Raw genomic sequence first — 16,231 nt, 5'->3', positions numbered from 1 at the left:
CTCAGACTGTTCTCTTTCAGTACACTGTGATCAAGATGACAACCACATCTTGATTTACATCACCGATACCTCATATATTTACAGTTTGCCACATAATTACTTAAGCAGTAAATCAAGAGGTAAATGGAAGCTAATTCAACAGCCACTTGGCAGATTTCTTCACTGTATCAAGAAAAATGACAATTCATTGAAAAGTAACAGGAGTTTAATAACAAACTTCTCCCAGAATTAAGTTAAATTCAATGACAAGTTAGCACCATTGTTCTGAAGTCTCTCATCTTGTTTAAATAACAATACCACAATACATACATCAAGAACTCCAGCACCCAGAAAAGAAGGCAAGCACATTCAGAAAAGGACTGCTCTGCTTACAACTTACTGCTAGCCCTATTGAAACAGCATGGTAGTAGGCCAAGGAGAGGAAATGAGAACTTCTGCAGCGCTTATAATAGGATACAGACAGATGATTACATCAAAGCACCACCAACACTGAACAATTTATCCTATTCTGCTAAATAGTATTAATCAAGTGCACCCCTTGAGCATTACAGTTATGTAATTGTGATTACAGTGCAAAATATACTAGCATAAAGTATCATGGAAATAGTTTATCTAAATGAAACTTGTATATTAAAATACAGATTTTAATAGGATAGCTAAAGCCAACATCACTATCAACTTTGGTTCCATTGCACTTATGTCCATACTCTCATCTAACATGCTTTCCTTTTGCAATTGCTTGCAACTCCAATTGCTTTTTTGTCACAATGTTGTATTCTGCTCATCAGCTTTCCCCGAGCTATACACCCTTTCCTTTCCACAAGGTGCTTGCATATAGAAGTAGTTAGAAACAAAATACTCCATGCAAAGAGCTCAGGCACATTCTTTTCAGGGAGTTCAAATGATACAGGCTGTCCGTCCATGCCCTTAAGCTAACCAAGAAACATGCACATCTAATTAGGAGTTTAAAGAAAGAATGGGTTGCTTTAATACTTACAATGGCATTTTGAAGTCACATCAGCATTTATATTCTAAGATTTTGTGGCAATTTATTTACACGTAGGAAATCAGTCACAATATCTCTCTCTTTACTGCATTAACAAATTCACTCCCAAGCACTTCCCCCAGAAAGCATCTGTTGGCAACACCAACAGGTTGACAACCCTGCCCAGGGTTGAAACTAGATGACTTCTGAGATCCTTTCCAACCCAAGACATGATTCTATGAACAATGAAATAAATACATTTCAAACTCATCCATGACAAGCAACCTCTTCACCTCAGAATTCATCACACAACAAGACCTAAGACATAGGCCACTACTTTAAGCCACTGCTTTGTAGACAATATATGACAAGCTTCCTGTTCTTTGTAACATTTAGAAGTGTTGCAAGGAAAGTCATTTATGTTATCTAAAAGATTACAGGAGTTACTGAAGGACTGGATGCAGCTGGAAATGTTAACATTCGTTTCCACAACTTAGAACGAGGAGGTCTAAATGAGAAAACATTTTTCTTTGTGCATGTAAAAACACTCCAGTGCAAATCTACTGCACAACACTGAGAGAGAAGGCAAACAAGGTACATTTACTTCAGAAAGAAAAACAGCAGGTTTATCAACAAATGGGTAAGCCGCCAACTGCATTTATTTTACTATTAACATCCCCTAACCCATTAATTTGCTATTTTATGACCAATTTTATTCATTACTTTCTTTTTATATTACCTTTGAATCCCTCCAATTCTGCCAGCCCTTTTGCTGGCTTCTGTCTTCCGCAACAATTAGTGAGAAAAGCACCGGATCACACATCCCTGCCCCATTCCCAGGAACAGAACACTTTGCCCGATGTCTTATTCTTTCAAATCTCAAACCCCTTCAAATTCACTTCTTGTTACAAGCCTTATTAGGGGTCAGCCAACGATGGTTTGTTTGAAGGAGAAATTGAGGTAGTCACTAAGAAAAACCCTTGAGTGCTTGAAACCTTTATGTACTTAATGACTTCTTTCTGCTTCCACCTTCTAAAGATACAAACTTTCTGAGGTGAGGTATGTTTTGGTATGTACACTGTGTACGTATGACCAAGACTTGGAAGTCCAACCACATATTACCTAACAACATAAATATGCACCTGTGCTTTCTGATGCAAGTTTTGGTTCCCTGAAGCTAATAACCTTCAAGCCACTCTTTTAACAGGTCAGATGATGGCAGTTTAGGGATGAAAGGGGAAAGAAAACAGAAGGACAGCTTCCATAGCAGGAGAAGAGCTATGTATTTAATAAAGTCCTACTAGAATTCAACAATTTCACATCTATTTCTGCTTCCAGAGGACTTTTACTACCATGTAAGTAGCCTTACTGTCTCTTAATTGGCCACAGCCACTTTTAACTGGTCTCAAGCGACCACAAAGATAGCACAATCCACAAAGACAGTACATCAAAAACAACCAGAACAAAATCTCCATGGATGACTTAAGAGGAACCTTAACTTCAACAGAGCATCTGGCATTGCCTTCCTACCAAATCAAACTGCAATTTATTGCCCACTAATGTATGTACATTAGGCCATTTCCTCTATGGCTCCACTTCACACAGAAGCAGTAACTGAAGGAAATAATGGAGTGCCCAACAAGTGGGAAAATAATTGCTCAACAAGCGTGGAACAAGAGAGAGTCAGTTGCACACCGTGCACATGTGGCAGCTCTTCAGAGGTAACAGAAGGCTGGTGTTACAGAACAAGCACACTGCGGGAACTCTGCCAGCAACAGCCAGGAGCGCTTGTCCATCTAAATCCCGGGGTCCTTAAGAATTAGGGGTCAGGAAACAATTCCTTCCAACAGCACCACCTCCTGCCTGTACCTGCCATTCATTGCCTTGGCACAGACAGTAGACAAGGTCCAACCTCTCATCTTAAACCATACACAAAGCACTGTACTAAAAGGAGGCTAAACTGGTATTGCAAAATGGTGGCACAGGAAGAAGGGTCAGCCTGGATGTTCTGGCTTAAAAAGAAATGCAGAAATTCCTTATCTGAATACCATCTTACAGCTTTCAGTTGTGGGTTTGTCCCATCCAGACTCCCAAAGACATTCCCAGAGCCACTCCATTTGTTTTGATTTTTTTCCTGCAAGTTTCTTAGAACTCAAAAACACAAAATAAAACATGCTACAAAGTTCTCAAACTAGGGCTGCAGCACAAACTATCAAGCGCTTTCTGCCCTATTCAGTCGTACTTATCTACTCTGTTAAAAGCTTCCGCTTCCCAGGAGTCTCACCTCACTCACAAACCGATGTTGAAGGCTTCAGTGAACAACTCAATGATCAGAGTAAGCCCACACCTCCAAACAGTCTGCACACATGCTGCCCCACAAATAACAGGAAAACCTTGGGAAAGGTTACTATGCTTGCTCCAGTGCATGCATAAGCTTCATGAATACTAATTAAAGAGTTATTTTTCATCAAGCATATTGTTCCTTTTTCTTCTTTGATATCAAAAATAAACTAAATCTTAAGTGAAAAGTTAAAACGTTAGTGTTTGTTCTGGGCTTGAGAAGTTTCCATCTCACAGGTCTTCCAGTGCAGCTGCCCATTCCTAGGGCACATTAACATCACTCCAAGAAAACCATCTTAGAAGAACAGAATGAGTAATTCACTCAGAAAGAGACTGTTTTTTTTACTACACCAGTAACACTAGGAAAACCTATGTCAAAGATATCAATGAAAATACCTGTGGGAAACTCAAAGACCTTAGACATAAGACACTCCTTTCATGCATGTGATGCTGCAAAGAGATTAGAAGGAAGATGCACCTCTCGCAGAGAGGGCACCTGGAACTACCTGCAGCTTCAAAGCAAAAATACTGCATTGGTTTACATTCTCTCTGTGCTTGGAAGGATGCCTGCTTTCACGAAGACTAAGAACTTGCTTTTAAAATGACAGATTTTCCTGCAATTCTGAATACAGTACACAAGAATCAAGTAGTCAGGATTCAGTCTGCAAACAAAGCATCAGATTAAGAGCATCACTATCAACCTCCTACTTTTTACAGAAAAAAGATGAGAGAAAATATCCAAGGAACTAAACTACCACTTCAGTACACCATGTTAGATCATGTGACACAGATTAGAATCACACTGCCACCCATTAACAAGTACAACCAAATGTAAGTTACACAAGAAAACCTACTATTTTCCCCCCCACACACACACACTTTCCATTGGACACAGATACAGACAATCAGCATTCGCTATATGCTAGTGCATCCAGTCACTTTTTGCAATATGGCACTGCTCTTAACAGCCAAGTTAAGAACTACAAGCATTACAGACCTTCAATGATATCATTTCTTTCCTATCCTTAAAAAAAAACAAAACATTAATTTTTCCGAATTTCTTCAGTTAAACAGACTGCAATACATGTCTCAGAGTCCATTTAATTGCACTGAGAACACCCCCTATTTCTATTACCTATTTCTGAGATCTTAGAAGAAAAGTTCAGACACTGATCCCAAATCAGGATAAAATTTCTGTATTTTTTCCCATCTGGATGTCAGATTTTCTCTAAAAACCGTTTCCAGAGATCAGACATGAGAAAATGAGCCTGCAATCAAATCTACATTCCAGAAAACTGATGGCGACAGTAACAAGTATATTAAATCAGTACACTGGGCAAAGGTTCTCCTATGGTTACAGTCATTTGACCTTTAGCCAGCTCTTAATGCCCCAGCCAACCCTCTAAAGATGGAGATTTGCAGCAGCTTCTTGTCTGAAATAAGCCATGAAAAGATTCTTCTGAACCCACTGTACAAGCATTCATTTAAAATGTCATGAATGTGCATGAAATCAGAGTGCTTCTAACAGCTTACTTTGCAGCTTCTGTTTAAATGCACTAACTCTGAACCACCAGAGGATAAAAGGACTCAAACCTTCCTGTCTGGCACTCATGGTCCTAAAATATACACAAGTACCTCTTCACAGGTGTGTTTACCTAGTTTAAACCTTATTTAAATAGACTCTTGATGCACACACTTTCCACAAACACCTGCTTCTCCCACTGCTGACTTGTACAAGGCTGTTGCATTCAGTCATCTGCTGTCCTAAAGCCATCCTACACACCAGCCAGCAGTAATTCAGTCATGACAATCCTGCTTACTGACTCATCCTTCCAATCAGGGCGAAGCGCTACAGATGTACCTGCTTTTACCTACACATCATATAGGAATGGTTTGAAGACTTCAACAGCCACAGCAAGATTTACGTAAACTCAGTCCTTAACAGATCATACAAAAAGAGGCTTATGATGGATTTCTGTTTCTAGACATCTCCCTACTGAGCCCAGCCACATCCTGACACTGAAACACTCAGGAAAGTGAAGATACTTTGTTACCACTGGATGTCAAAAAGAAGTTTCCTTTTGTTGACCTAAAACCATAACAAAACTGACAGCACAAAAAGACTCCAACATCCAGACACATCTTCTAGACTATTGATTATACCTTGAAAAGCAGTGAAATTAAAGTTGTGGTGGCAAAAACCCTAGATACAAATGTCTATCAATTCTACAGCTTCCACTGATTTTAAAATAATCTTTAAAACATAGTTTTATTCTGATTTTGCAAGCATGGACGAAGCTCAATACTCATTGTTTGCATGCAGTCATAACTGAGGACACTGATCTGTGGTTTAACTAAGCAATGGAAATATAAGATACCATAACAGGCACAGTTACAGTGCTCATCCTAGTACAAGCATTTAACTATTACATTTATTTGGGAATGATGAATACCCATGAATACACTCAAGATGAAAGTACATCTATTTTTCTATTTTCCATGCAACTGCTATAAATAATAACTGAAATATACGCAGCACGTATTAAAATGGCATCAAAAAAACAAGATGGGATCAGAACAGACGTTCATTTTCTTTTATAAATCTGCATTAAGTTGCGACAGAAATCAACTTTCTCTGTAAGAACTTTTAAAGGCCTCGTTATTCCCCATGAGTCCAAGGCCTTTCACTAGGTGCACTGAATCACAGAAGTTATTCTTACCATAACCATGGGATTGTTTGTGCTGAGCAAGAACACCTTCTCTAGATGTTTCCTTCAAGTGTCCGTTCAGATATTACAGTGGGACAGGATACCACTAAGTGGATGCAGGCAAGGACTTACTGGTTTTGGTAAATCAAATAAAACATTTGTTAATTTAGTTATTCTTGTGGAACAACACTTTGAAATGGGTATTTTTAGCTGCAGGAGGTATACAGTGCATCTATATACCCTTGACCAGGGCATTTCAGCACCACAGTCATGACAGAGTTAATACCCACTAGCTCAGAGGAGAACAAAAGGTACTCCACTGCAACATGCCTAACATTTACATTGCCTCTCTTTGCTCATTAAACAGGTTTTGGTTAAATAATGAACAAACTGTATTACAGACTCCGATGAGAATTCCAAAATTATAAATCAACTGGTAAAGCCCAGAGGAGAATGAAGGGAGTGGGAGGGAAGGAAGGATAATATTGACTAATATAAAGGGCGCAGCTTGACAGTGGATATTCCTGCCACACCTGATCAAACATGCTCCATGGGGGAGGGGAAGGGGGGGCGAGAGCAAGAGGGGAGATGGGACAAGGCAGCCTGAAATTTGCATCCGGAACAGATTAAAATGGGTTCTTGGGGGATTGAGAAAATACATAATATATATTACTATAAATGCAAAATTGTACTAAAAGCTAACTCAAATGTCAAAGATTACAGCTTGAATAAATTTAAATATAAAAGCAATGCGTTTCCATGAGCTAATGAAAGAGACATGAAAGGAAGGTCGAGGGGAAAAGAAAAAAAATAAGAAAAAACTAAAGTTTGGACTTTTCATTGCCTGAAGGATGAGGCAGGAGGTTCTGTATCAAAGTACTGCTTGGAAACTGGCTCATGCCTAAAAGTGGAAAAAAACATAAAGCACACCAGTGATGTCCTACCTCAAGCCACTGGTCTGAAAATAGCAGTTGTTGAAGCTGGAATTACCTATTTAAAAGAACCCTATGTAATCAAACCACCATGCTACGATCATTATCACACATAAGCAATTACCAGTTCAGTGTAAACCTCACTTAAGTGATGAGTGAACTCGCAGAGTCTCTAAGTCTCTCAGTACATTAAACTTTGCTTTCTCTAATACAAGCAGATCTTTGGCTTGCATTTTCTCCCAAGTCAACAACATATTGCATCCAGGTTCTACAGATAAATAGCCAACCCCTGATATTTATTCACATTGCATTTAATCAAGCAACCTGACATCTCCTCGTCTTCTTGATATGAAGTGGTATTTGCAGGGCAAAGAATTTCAAGAGTCACATCTTCAAGAGAACTTCATCTCACAGAAGGAAGAGATTAGTGCCAGGAAATCATCCTCCCAAGACAACTTTGGAGACTGTATGCACATCGTACAGAATATGACTGAACTTACAAAAACACATAAATCCAGTGTGTCATTTAGTCTGTGGAGGGAGCATCCAGAACAAAGATTCTGGATGTTCTAGTAAATTTTCTTCTAAAGGGAATCAAGGCTCAGCACTGACATAGGAACAGGCCCACTCCACAATCAGAAATGAAATAGTCCATCTCAGACTTAGGCTGAACGTTGTTCTAAACACCCACTGTGATAATGGGATCAGAAATAAACCTTACTTTCAAATATTGCAAATAAGAAACCCTGGAAAGAACAGCAGCACAGCATTAGCTCACCTCCAGACTCTCAATATATACCAAGGTTAAACAGCCGCTCCTGAAACTAATAATAGAGGAAATCTAGGTGGAAACAGGAAAGTGAACTAGGAATGAAAACCTGGTCAGAACCAACATCACAGCCATATGCTCCACTGCTGAAATCAGTATACAGTCCTAGGACTTTTTGGTGCAACTGGTCACAAAGAAAACCATTTACTCTGAGATTCAAGAGATCCAAATGGAAAATGATCTTTATTCTTCACTTGCTACTGGTAATGAATGATGAAACCCAACAAATCAAAGACTGTAAGGAGAAACCAGGTAATGGGAGGCACCTTGCCAAACAGATTTTCTTGTTGTTCAAAGATTGGAAAGCACGAACAAAACACAAGATTACACATGATAATATTCCAGATTTCCTATATTACTATAAGCATCAGTATAAAGAAAAAAGCATGCACATAGACACAGAAATATATACATAAACACACACAATACACACATGTATATATGCATACATCCAGACAATAGCAAGTGGTACTATTTCTCTAGAAAAGCATACACCTATTTGCCCTTTTTTCATTATTTGATATATCTGGATAGTAAACAAGACAAAATAGCACACCTGCACACAGACAGAAAGAAAAAATGTATTTGCACGTACCAAAGCAAGTACACATACCTGTTGATTTCTGTATAAGCTTACCTGTTATATTATTCAGCACTTCTTTTAAGACACTAAAGCTATGTAGCAAGGGATCCCTTTCTTCATCCTACAGGTTTTACATAGGAAGGAAGCCATTAATGAAGCAAACATACTTCTGAAGATGCATCTTAATAAGCAGTATGTAAAGACCTCACCTTCACATTCAGGGAGTATCATGAGTTGATCTATCACTGACAGATTATTTACTCCATCAAAATCAAGAAGTGTATTTTTGTTTTCCTTCTAGCACCATCCTACGTTATACAGCTCAAATGTCAACGAATAGGTTCAAGACAGTGAAATCCACTTTGGGTTTATTGTCCTTTGAAGTATTCCTGATTAGCCCTCCACTGTTCAATAAATTTCAGAGCAGATCTATCTCATATCATATTTAAATGGCTCATCTGGATTTGCTATAATGTTAATCTATGCAGATTGTAATGGGAACAGAAATACAATGACATTTGGTGCCATTAAAATAACCTGAAGAAAGAACGAATAAACCTGAAGAAAGTATGAATAACTGCATCCTTCAGCTTTAGTTTATCTTCGCGTTATTAAAGTAAGTTTCTCCAAGCTGTGCACATCTGCAGCCACACCTACTACTGAGTGGCAGTGAGCACTAACAAGGAAATGCTTGTTAGAAGGAATAAGGGCCCTGCCCTCTGACAAATCAAAATCCCAGCCATCTGCTTATCATTTGGCATTCTGAAGTGCACCACAGATCCAGCACACCACAGGCACATCATCTTCACTGCAGAAGCCACAAACTGACTACACTGTCACTAGACTTAGAAATATTGTATTAATGACTTTTAACAGAACAGGTACGAAATTAGAAGCAAATATTAAATAAAATAAAAGGACTTCTCTAAAAGAAGCACAAATGGGTAGCACCAACCCGGGGCAACTTACCAGGTGTGTGTGAGTGCTCCATCGGGCATTGCGCTTGATGGCTCCCACCACTGCATTGATTTCGCCTTGTACAATGTAAATGTTTTTATCCACCATCTTGACAGCCCTGAAAATAAAGATAATTCAAATCAATCTCCAGTCCTCTGAATCATTCCCCTCCTCAGACAAAACACCCAGACAGATCTAGTCAAGCAGAAGGTCTACAGAGATGCAAGAGAACATTTCTACAACTTGGTTTTCTACATGAAAACATGCAAGTTTTTTGTCAAGATGACATCAAAACGAGTATTTTTCCACAAAATGCATTTTCAAGAAGGTCAAAGTAGATTGTTTGTTAGAACAGCAGCATAACTTCATCAAGGCACAGCCCTCATTTTTTCCCCTGGTACATTTAGGTGCAGAGGAAGATTGTGTAAGGGAACTGGGACGTGCCTCTATGACAATGCAACTCCACGCTCACTCCTGCATTTACGCAAAGTCCTGCAGACCTACACAGAACACAGTGCTAATATTGCACTGCTAAATAAGCATCAGTGGCTTAAGTACGACAGCTAGAGGGAAGCTCTTCAGGACTCTGACAAAATAACATCATGTATAAAATACACTGATTTTCACACCTGCTTCATTCAAAAGGCTTTAAGAAAGAGAAGGACAAAAAGCAAGGGTAAAACCCCACAAACAAACGAGAATAAAACTGGATGGGACATGGGAGGAAAAAGTGAGAAAGCAAAAGGCAGGCATTCACACTCATACAGGCTGAGGCCTATACAAAGTCTCTGGTGTATGTGGATAGAAAGCCAGAAAAGCAAAATCATACAAGGAAAAGAGAAACGTTTTTTAAGGACCTGAGAAAAAGAAAGAGCAGTTTACAACAGGGTTGTTCTCTCTATTCTAACTGCAACCCAGACACTGAGAAGCATAAACAAGTAAGAATGAAGAGGAATGAACAGACATGACTGTTTACAAAGAATAAACAGGACTTCTAAAGAAACCAGGATCAGATGATACCATGTCCGAAGTACAAGAATACATGAAGTACTGAGTGAAACTGTAGCTAATCATGAGACTTTTTCAGATGATATGAAAAGAAAATGAGGAATCCAGTTTGAAATCCCAACAGGACGCCCATAGGAGAGCAGCTGAAACGTTAATCACAGCCCTTCAAACTAGACAGGTGCACTTCCAGATGAGACAAGCACACTCAAAGGGTTCCACTGTGGTGGAGGAAACAAAGGACAATAAGGATTTTTGCCCATGTAGAAAAAGCAGAGCAGGGAAGGACAGAATTTTCATAATGACTCCAAGCTTCAGCAGCATCACAGCATAAATTTCAGAGCACGCAGACTGGATATGAACTGCCATTAACTAACATGCTTGAGTTATCAACAACTCTTCAAATACACAAATTTCCTCAGAGCAAAATAGACTCATTTGCTAGAGGACTCTGTAAACAAGAAAGAAAAACACTGTAAAAAGTTGCCTTATCGAGGGAGAGCACCTGATCTGTGGTTTCCATTTCTCACCTTCTTAACAGGGTGAATAATCCTACGGCAACACCATTTCTTACTTCATTTCATTATTTAAAATAACGGTACTCCTAAGCATTACACAGGAAGTCAGGGGCAAAGACAAGAATACCTTACAGTGCAGGAACTGGCCTAACAGTCCAGATTGGCACTAGCAGGTTATTCAGAAAAGAATTCCAGAAACAAAGGCTCCCCTAACCTGATTTGGAAAAGCACGTAAAGAAACACCAAACACGTATCACGTCTTGCACACACACATAGATGCTCAGCAGTTCTGCACATTTAAAACAATGCCAAAGCTTAAATGCTGTTCTACATACTAGGGAACCTGCCCGTAGTATCCCTATTTCTCTTCTTCTACCTTTAGCCTAAAAGGATAAAGAATGACAAGCTGCCTAAACTCATTCCTCCCTGAATGAGCGAGGCTTATAATGCTCAGCTTTCCACAAACCTGGTGCTACCTCCAGTCAGTGAAACATGGAAAGGACAGACAAGTTTCCAGCACACGCCTGTTCCTTCACACTTACAGTGAAATTAAACATAATGATCCTTTCAAACAAAGGTATAAAAGTAAATCCATGTCAGTTGATACGGCCTTCCTAACATACTACAATCCTGCAATACTTTATTTTCCTCCAAATTTAACTGCTAACTACTTCAGAAGAGCAGCCCACCAGAGAAACAGGAAAGCTGTCATCATTCACAGTCACCTTCCAGGATGGTTAGGAACTCAAAGAGTGGCACAAGGCAGACACCTTGGCATTTCATTGAACATCAAAGTCTAATATTCACGTGTGTCATTTCAGCAACCCTCAATGGGCAGAGATGACAGCTATTGTGAGACCCTTTAAATAGTATCAGGGGTTAAACTTTCACATCAACACAATGACAAGATCTACATCTGCTGATGCTATCTCACACATGCACTGAACGTTCCGCTGCTCAGCCCTGAAACATACTGCCCCAAATCTTTCTATTACCATAAGTCTTTGCTCTCCTTCCCCTGCAGGGAAATATCCACAACTCCACTGGAAATCAAGTACGAGTCAGCATGAAGAGTGACACAGTCTGGCATGTGTCCATCAAGTCACTCCTCCCTGTCACAAACTTTAGCCTTCAGCTATTGCTAACTGACTCAAATCACTACAGTAAGTAGCAGTAATGAGAAGTGACAATATTATATATACAGAAAAGGTAGCACTTAAGAACAAGCTTTTACTAAGCAAAATTTGCTCACACACAGGAGTACGGCATCTGCCCTAGTCCCGTTTGTGCGACACAACAGGATACACAGCACTTCCCAGCCAGCAGATCAGAAGTGCTTCTCACCCGGCAGCGAGCTGACAGCAAAGCCTTTTCTTCCCTTTGAAGTGCCCGTGCCAGTTACACAAATTGCTCACCAGGAAGTTAAACCTGGCGTGTTGCTTGTTTTGTTTGTTTTGTTTTCTTTCATAACAGCTGCTGTACAACGAGTATCACAGGCACAGAAGGTCGGAGAGCTGGAAGTACTGCTGCCAAGGCAGGGCACAGGCCTGTGCCGGCAGGTCTGGGCAGTCAGACGTGCTGTGTGAAACACAGCCAGCACCGGCAGGGCAGCAAAGACACCTGGTAAAGGTGACACCGGCTTCTACAGGCCTGTACCTTGAGCTGTGATAACCAGAGGGTGGGAGACGAGGAGAAACCTCCCGCCCGGCTGTCAAAGCTGAGGAGCCAATCTGGAAGCACGAAGTGTGCTGGGAGGCTCTCCCTTCCGGCCGCTTCATGCGACCAAAGCGACGAAGGGCGATACCGGGGGGCTCATGACGCTGACCCCACACTGCGGCCTTCCCTCCTTCCCTCCCTCCCTCCGTCCGTCCCACGCAGCCTCCCGCGGGTTGCGGCAGCAGCTCTGCCGTGTGCCCGTTCGGCACCTGGGCCCGGCCCGCTGTTCTCCCCGTGCTGCTCCCCCAGCCGCAGCCCCCCGCCCGCCTCGTGGCTCCCCGGCTCCGCCCGCACCCTCGGTCCCGGCCCTCGAGTCGCGACACTATCGCGACAGGCGCTGGCCGCCCGGCACTGACCCCCGCATCCAAAATGGCGGCGCCTGCTCCCCGCGGCGGCGGCGGCCGCTTCACACATCGGTCGGGCGGACGGAGCCGCGAGCGGGGGCCGGGCCCGGCCCTGCCACTGTCCGCCCGGCCCTTCCTCCCGAGGCGGCCGCACACAGGGTCCTCCCGGCCGCGGGCAAACGGAACCGGCCCGGCTCCGCTCGCACTGACGTGGAAACCGGCGCACCCCAACCCGCTGCCTGGTTACTGGGCTGACGGACAGCCGGGCTACCCAATAGAATCACGGGATGAAGCCGGAGGAGGCGGGATATCCAGTGACAAGAGGAAGAGAGCCAATGGCTGCAGAGAAGGTAGAACTAGCAGCGCCACTGGCCAATCGGAGGGGAGCATTGAGGCAGGGTGCAGCATCAAGGGCGGTTGAGGGGAAGCCGGGGGGCATTATGGGCCGGGCCGCCTTACGCGGCGGTGAGGCCTCCGCCCGTCACACCACACGGACCCGGCCGCACTCAGTGCCGCTCTGTAGCTATCTGATGGGCTTTAAAGGCGGGTCGGTGTGCGGGATGATGGGCCTGGGAGCCCAGCACAACTGGCAGGTGGACCCCAACTCCACCTTCCTAAGAGCACGGCCCCGTGTTGGCAGGGATGCTCTGGATATGGCTGCCCCATCCTTCACGAACCTGCCCCAGTGCTGGGTGATCGAGAATTAGAGCGTCTGAGGCTGAGAACGCAGTGATCTCCCAGCTCTGTCAGCCAGAGGTCAAGATGTTTGCTCCAGCTGCTATCGACCTGATAACAGGCAGAGCTCAGAGCTGTTAAGCTGTAATTGCAGTAAGCGGCCACATAGGTTCCTCAGAAGTGGAACAAGAAGCTGCATGTTGTGTCCATAGAGGTACTGCTTCCCAGCTGGCAGCTTTTAGCTCCTCAGCTACAAAACAGGTGGTCACATACCCAGCGCAGAGACTGCAAAAGCTCCCAGGGCAGCAAGCAAAGCCTGGCACTGCAGGATTTCTCTTTGCCAATGCGCTCTCCTTTCCTCCTGCCCTGCAGCAGGAGCAGCAGAAGCTCCCTGTAGTGCCCACCAGCCATAAGGAAGTTCCCAGGGACCACTCACCCATCAGCTCTCCTCCCACCAAGGGCCTGTCTGTGGCACAGGCCAGACCCCCTCCCAGCCAAGCCTACCTCTCTGCCAGTGAAGGGGCTGCAGCCTCTCCGTGCCTCCTGCTGCAAAGTGTTTATGAAAGCCTGTCACGGAGCTTGAAACCAAGCCAGCCAGGAGCCTTCTGCTTCACCCAAATGCATCTTAGTGCATTAATAAAGAGCAAACATTGCAGTGTGCTTTGCATTTTTACTTACAATCTAGTACTGCATTGTCTGGAGAGAAAACAATACAGCGCAGCCCCATGCTGTCTGGGAGCAGCAAGTTCACTCCCATGCACCAGGCACTGTGTCATCCAGCCTTTGGGTAGTCCAGCACCACCCTGCACTGAGGGGGTGCAGGCAAAGGAGATAGGAAAGACTTTATTCCCAAGGCACTGGTTCTTACAAACAGCACAGGACAGCGAAACTCAAGATCAGAACAGCAAAACATGCAAATCCCTCATATTCCTGCAATCTGGTCAGGAAGGGGTTTGACTCAGAAGGCAGAAGCTTGCAGACACTCTCGTCAGAGATGAGCATCCAAAATAAATGTCGCAGTCATTCCCAGCAGCTGCCCCTTTCCAGAGCAAGCTCAGGTAGGGACCAGTCCACAGCCAGCTGAAAGCTCTCCAAATGGAAACTGATGTTCTGCATCTGGTACAATCTGCTCTCAGGCCAGGACCTACAGCTGGAGCAGCAGAGCTGAACTGAGACACTCAAGAACAATCAAACCCTTCTCTGGCAATCATACAGAACACAGCACTGAAGCTGCAGAGTAGCCTCCTTGAGCTGAAACATCCTCCTGGCTGTTCTATATAGCCTATGTCTTAGGAGCACTTCCCAGTGACACGAGACTCCCAGAGTTTTCCATGTTCTCTGCTTGGCCACAAGCAGCCATGCCTTTTGGCAGGAGCAACCTAGCCTCAGTTAGTCATATCTTTTGTCACCTCTTGGCAAGGCTACAGCTACACGATACACCTAGGCATGAAGCCCACAGCACTTGGCAAATGCCAGCTGGACAAGCTCACTGTAGTGTGAGCTGTGACTACCACAAAGGCATCAAACCCACCCTCCACCTCTTGGCCCAGGACACCAAACCACAGTGTCAATTCTGATCTTCAAAGCATTTGATGGCATGAACCCAGCATGGCTAAAAGATTAGTTAAGACACAAAGGTGGAAATCATGACCAGCAAAGCCAATTTGCAGCACCATCTGAGAGCAGCGAAACCAGGCAGCTGCAGGACTGGATCTGCCTGTAACAGACAGGATTTCCTCTGAGAACACACTTCTCCCAGGCAGCAAAAAGTGAAGCATTCCTAACCTGCTTTGTGGTCCCCCATTCTGCATATCCCATCTCTCTGACAAGATGCAGCCCAAATTCAGTCTCGGTTTAGTTTGCTTTTACTTCTTTGCTCCTTACTTTCTAATTAATGTGTAGTTGTAACATCTGTCTCCTGAGCTCAGGTGAAGTCCTTGGTCTCTTCTCCAGCACTGAATCCTCCAGTTGGTGAGACAATATGAACTGCAGCTCAGAATGCTCGGCACCATCCACAAGAGCTGCTGCTACATTTCATGATCAAATGGAGAGCCCTCCCTCCCAGAGATGGTTGCTGCAAGAAGAGGCTGTCCCATAGACAGCCTTCCTGTTCCCAGTTTGCCTTCATGCTGCACTCCACAGGGAACAAGCCTGAGATGGAGTGCTGGTTCTTATTTGCAGTTGCCCAAAGGAAATAGCTAAAAATACTTTTGTTTCACCATTACTTTCAAGCATAAGCACTGCCTGTATTTGTTGAGGGCTACTCACGGTGGAAGGCTCAGAGGGATGAGAGGCGATTCACATAATTCCCTTTATTGCTGCAGACCATGAGCTGGGTTTTCTCCTTCCCTTAGGCATGTGGTGAGAGGATGGACTGTCCTGGGGAGTGCCAGCGCTGCTGTGCTGTGCCTGCTCCTGCAGGAGGTTAAAATCAGAGATGGGAAAAGATGGGATCTGGTTTGCAGTCACATACTGGAGGCACAAAGCACTGAGGCAAATGGGAACCTCAGGTTGCTACTGTTAATAAACGTGGTAATTTCTCACGAGCATCTCAACACTGACAGCTTCTCTCGAGCTTTCCCACACCCCCTGCACTGCCATGTTAGTGTGTTTCTGAACATCAGTCCATAGTGCCACGT

General features: G+C 43.5%; 1 protein-coding gene across 5 annotated transcripts in view; it reads right to left on the bottom strand.

Annotated features, from left to right (window-relative positions):
- Nucleotides 1–13,167, bottom strand: part of GBF1 (golgi brefeldin A resistant guanine nucleotide exchange factor 1) — a 90,394-nt gene extending 77,227 nt beyond the window's left edge. For 4 of the 5 annotated variants that reach the window (XM_032445431.1, XM_015866763.1, XM_015866755.2 and 1 more), the window contains exons 1-2: nt 9,347–9,452; nt 8,432–8,498 (exon numbers count right to left, since the gene is read on the bottom strand). In XM_032445431.1, coding sequence (XP_032301322.1) covers nt 8,432–8,498; nt 9,347–9,442 — 163 coding nt within the window. In that variant the 5' untranslated portion in view covers nt 9,443–9,452. Of the gene's footprint in view, nt 1–8,431; nt 8,499–9,346; nt 9,453–12,929 lie in introns of those variants that run through there. The other variant, XM_032445432.1, reaches the window with a different exon arrangement.
- Between the last annotated feature and the right edge of the window lie 3,064 nt (nt 13,168–16,231).

Source organism: Coturnix japonica, chromosome 6 (genome assembly GCF_001577835.2).
Source record: "Coturnix japonica isolate 7356 chromosome 6, Coturnix japonica 2.1, whole genome shotgun sequence".
NCBI lineage: Eukaryota > Metazoa > Chordata > Aves > Galliformes > Phasianidae > Coturnix > Coturnix japonica.
This window is presented reverse-complemented; position numbering and strand designations above follow the sequence as displayed.